General features: G+C 29.6%; 1 protein-coding gene across 1 annotated transcript in view; it reads right to left on the reverse strand.

Annotated features, from left to right (window-relative positions):
* The window catches only part of LOC108746539, a 20535-nt gene extending 19608 nt beyond the window's left edge, over positions 1-927 (reverse strand). Inside the window, exons 1-2 of the mRNA XM_018483360.1 lie at positions 859-927; positions 623-789 (exon numbers count right to left, since the gene is read on the reverse strand). Of these exons, the coding sequence (XP_018338862.1) occupies positions 623-640 (18 nt within the window). The 5' untranslated portion in view covers positions 641-789; positions 859-927. The remainder of the gene's footprint in view (positions 1-622; positions 790-858) is intronic.
* Between the last annotated feature and the right edge of the window lie 2247 nt (positions 928-3174).

A 3174-nucleotide genomic window follows, 5' to 3' on the forward strand; every position in this document is an offset into this window, starting at 1 on the left:
TATGTAATTGTTTTTACATGTTCTTTTTTAACTGTATACATCACACTAATAATTACCAACATATTTATTTTCACATCTTCTATATCTTTCGTAAAGAATCATTTGCATTGAAGTTATGATATCTGTGTTAATAAATTTTCGACCTTTGGCACGCACTCTGATAACACGGCCCGCCCTACCCTCACTGACAAACATATTGCCCTGGATGGCTATCATTTGGTTAGGATCAGTTAACTTTTCTATTGTTGTTTGTCCGTTACGCCTTTCTGTGAAAATAAGGCGACTCTCGTTCTTAAGATCCATAGGTGCTCTGTACGTTGCATTCATAATAAGCTACAACAGTAATCAGGTTTGTGAGAAACAGTAATAGTATCATTGGAATCGTGTGTATGATAAAAACACAATTGAAACTCAATACAGTAAGTTGAATAGCTTAAATCAGTAGAATAGAACTACAAAACAACGGTAAGATAACGGTGGTATGAGGATTCGTAAATTATCGTAGTTTGATATTTATTTAAATTGTCAGTTATGTAGCAGTGATATATTATCATAATTTTTTATTATTATAGTAATATTATCCACATGGGCATACAAATGTGGAAATATTGATGACACGTACATGTCCGTAATGAGGCATGTGTGGTTTTGCAGCGTAAGAAGATCCGATGACAAAGGAATCACGGCAGCTGGTTGTGAGTATTTCTCGAATATCCCATGTTATATGATTCCACGGTGCATTATCATTGCGATGAAGGTATTCTATTATTGACGTGTTGCCACCTAATCCTGTATAAATTATTCATTTTTGTAAGATTTTCCATTTAATGAAAAATTAGCTTTGTTGTGATTTCTTACCTACTCCGGCAAGATTATATGGTGCTGTAGTTAGACGAGGACAGCTAGCTATGTCGACGTTTAGTTGTTGGAACAAGGGTTGCATTCCATTTTGCAGAACTATTACCGTGTACACACGCATGAAATATGATGTATTTGATGAAATAAATAATAAACATTGTATGAACATATACCTTCTGCGATTTCTGAGAGAGTCGGTGGGTTCGCAGGAATTGTCACATAAGGAACGAGTTCAGTTTTGTAGGAATCCCCATTTGGTCTTTCTGCCATAATATTAAATTCAAACTGAAACACAAAGCTATTAAATTTTTACTACGCGTATTGATTACTACAAATTATTATATTATAATAGTAAATTTGATGTTAAATCTGACAAATGTTCATGTTTGCGTGCTATTTGAAATAATATAAATTTGGAGGGATGGTTGCTAATTTATTATAATTACTTATAATATATATGTTGTTACTGACAAGTTTGTTGCATTTTTGAATTTCGAGAGAAAATTTAGCTTATTTATAAACATTGTAAATATGCTAAAATTTATATTATATGTATCCTAAATTATTGTAATAATGTACGTTTAAAAATAAAAGTAAATTTTACTTTTTAAATACTATAATTAGTAAAGAATCGTGGTTGATATCAAAAAATTATGAAATACTTCAAACTTTTGAGCGGTATTATATGGTGGGTTTATTTGCAATAATTTATTATAAATATTGCATCTATCAAAATATGTTTTGTAAATTCTATATGTATCATTTTTGGACAAAAACTGACAAATGTCTTAAATCATTAATATTCAAGAACCTTGTTAATTAACTAGTAAGCTGTACTAGTAAGTTGCTACGAATTGTATACAATTGCTATTTTGGAACAAAATTTAAAAGATTTATTATTTCGTATCTGTGCATTATCTATAATTTAAAAATACATTGTATGTCGCACTGTTCATGTTTTAATAACATTACAATTTGCTATTTTATTTTTACAAGTAGAAGCCGTGATAATATTGTCAAAACATTTACATAAAACAGATGTAAAACGTGTCTTGTAGATTTAAGTATAGCTTAATTGTTAAATTAAATAAGTAATGATTGTGAACAAACATATTAATCAGATATCGTTAGTTTGCGAAACAGAAAATGTACTACTAATTTCAAATCAACGAACATATTAGGAAGATCATATGATGTCTATAATTTTAACGAAGAATTATTTGATGATATTCAGGTTGATATAAATATGGAATCAAACACATATAAATCACACACACACAAACACGCACGCACGCACGCACTCACACACACACACACACACACACACACACACACACCCACCCACACACACACAGACCATATTTACTGTTAATACCATTTATTAAAATTGTAAAGTTACATACACCACTGAAAAAGATTATAGTGAAATGATCGAATTTGGAATATTAAGAATAATGTTTTATTATGTATTATAACATAATAGAGCCTGGCTTCTTTAGCTTTTATTTATCTAGATGAATTGTATTCATTTTGAATTTCACTTAAAATTATAATTCATAATATTTTTTTTTTTTTTATATTTAGTCATGAGTTAATAATAATTCTGTGAGCTAACATGCATTATTGTATATTTACTATTTTATAAAATTGTTAAATGTTTCACTCATTTAGACGACTTTACTCGTCTCGTAGTCATTTAATTTAATATAATAAAGATATTCTGTCGCGTGTGTGGTTACTAGTCAAATATTTGTGTCATGTACTTACTAATTTTGTTGCAAATGTATAGTTTGATTGTTGAATTTAATTTTTTCGTTACATCATCGTCACAGACTCGTCTTTGCCGTCGTATATGACCTATATAAATAACGGTGTGGCACACTTTCTCGCTGTTTTCCCGAATATGACAAGAAGACATTGGTTTAAGAAATTATAGAATCATAGCGGTCATAAGAGTCAGGAGTAATAGATAAACATAATTTCGTGAAATCGTTGACGTTTTGAACAATCCAATGGAAATTTGAAATGTATTCTTTATTTTAAAAAAGAAATTGGTTTGAAGTCGACAATTTATAATAAGCTTTGTGTGAATGTGTAATAGAACGCGACATAATTGAAAGATTAAGATGATATGCTATTATACATGTATAATTATTAATCTATATTTTGTTATTAATTCAAGATTATTGCTTATATTGTTTATTTTTAATATGTCGAGGCTTGCATGGACGACAAGATGAAGATGCACGTTGCCAAGAGGGGGACTTTACCAAGAGTTCTCTTAATGTATTGGTGCCAACGAGAATTAGTAATTAT

The sequence above is a fragment of the Trachymyrmex septentrionalis genome, unplaced genomic scaffold, assembly GCF_001594115.1.
Source record: "Trachymyrmex septentrionalis isolate Tsep2-gDNA-1 unplaced genomic scaffold, Tsep1.0 scaffold177, whole genome shotgun sequence".
NCBI classification, from domain to species: Eukaryota; Metazoa; Arthropoda; class Insecta; order Hymenoptera; family Formicidae; genus Trachymyrmex; species Trachymyrmex septentrionalis.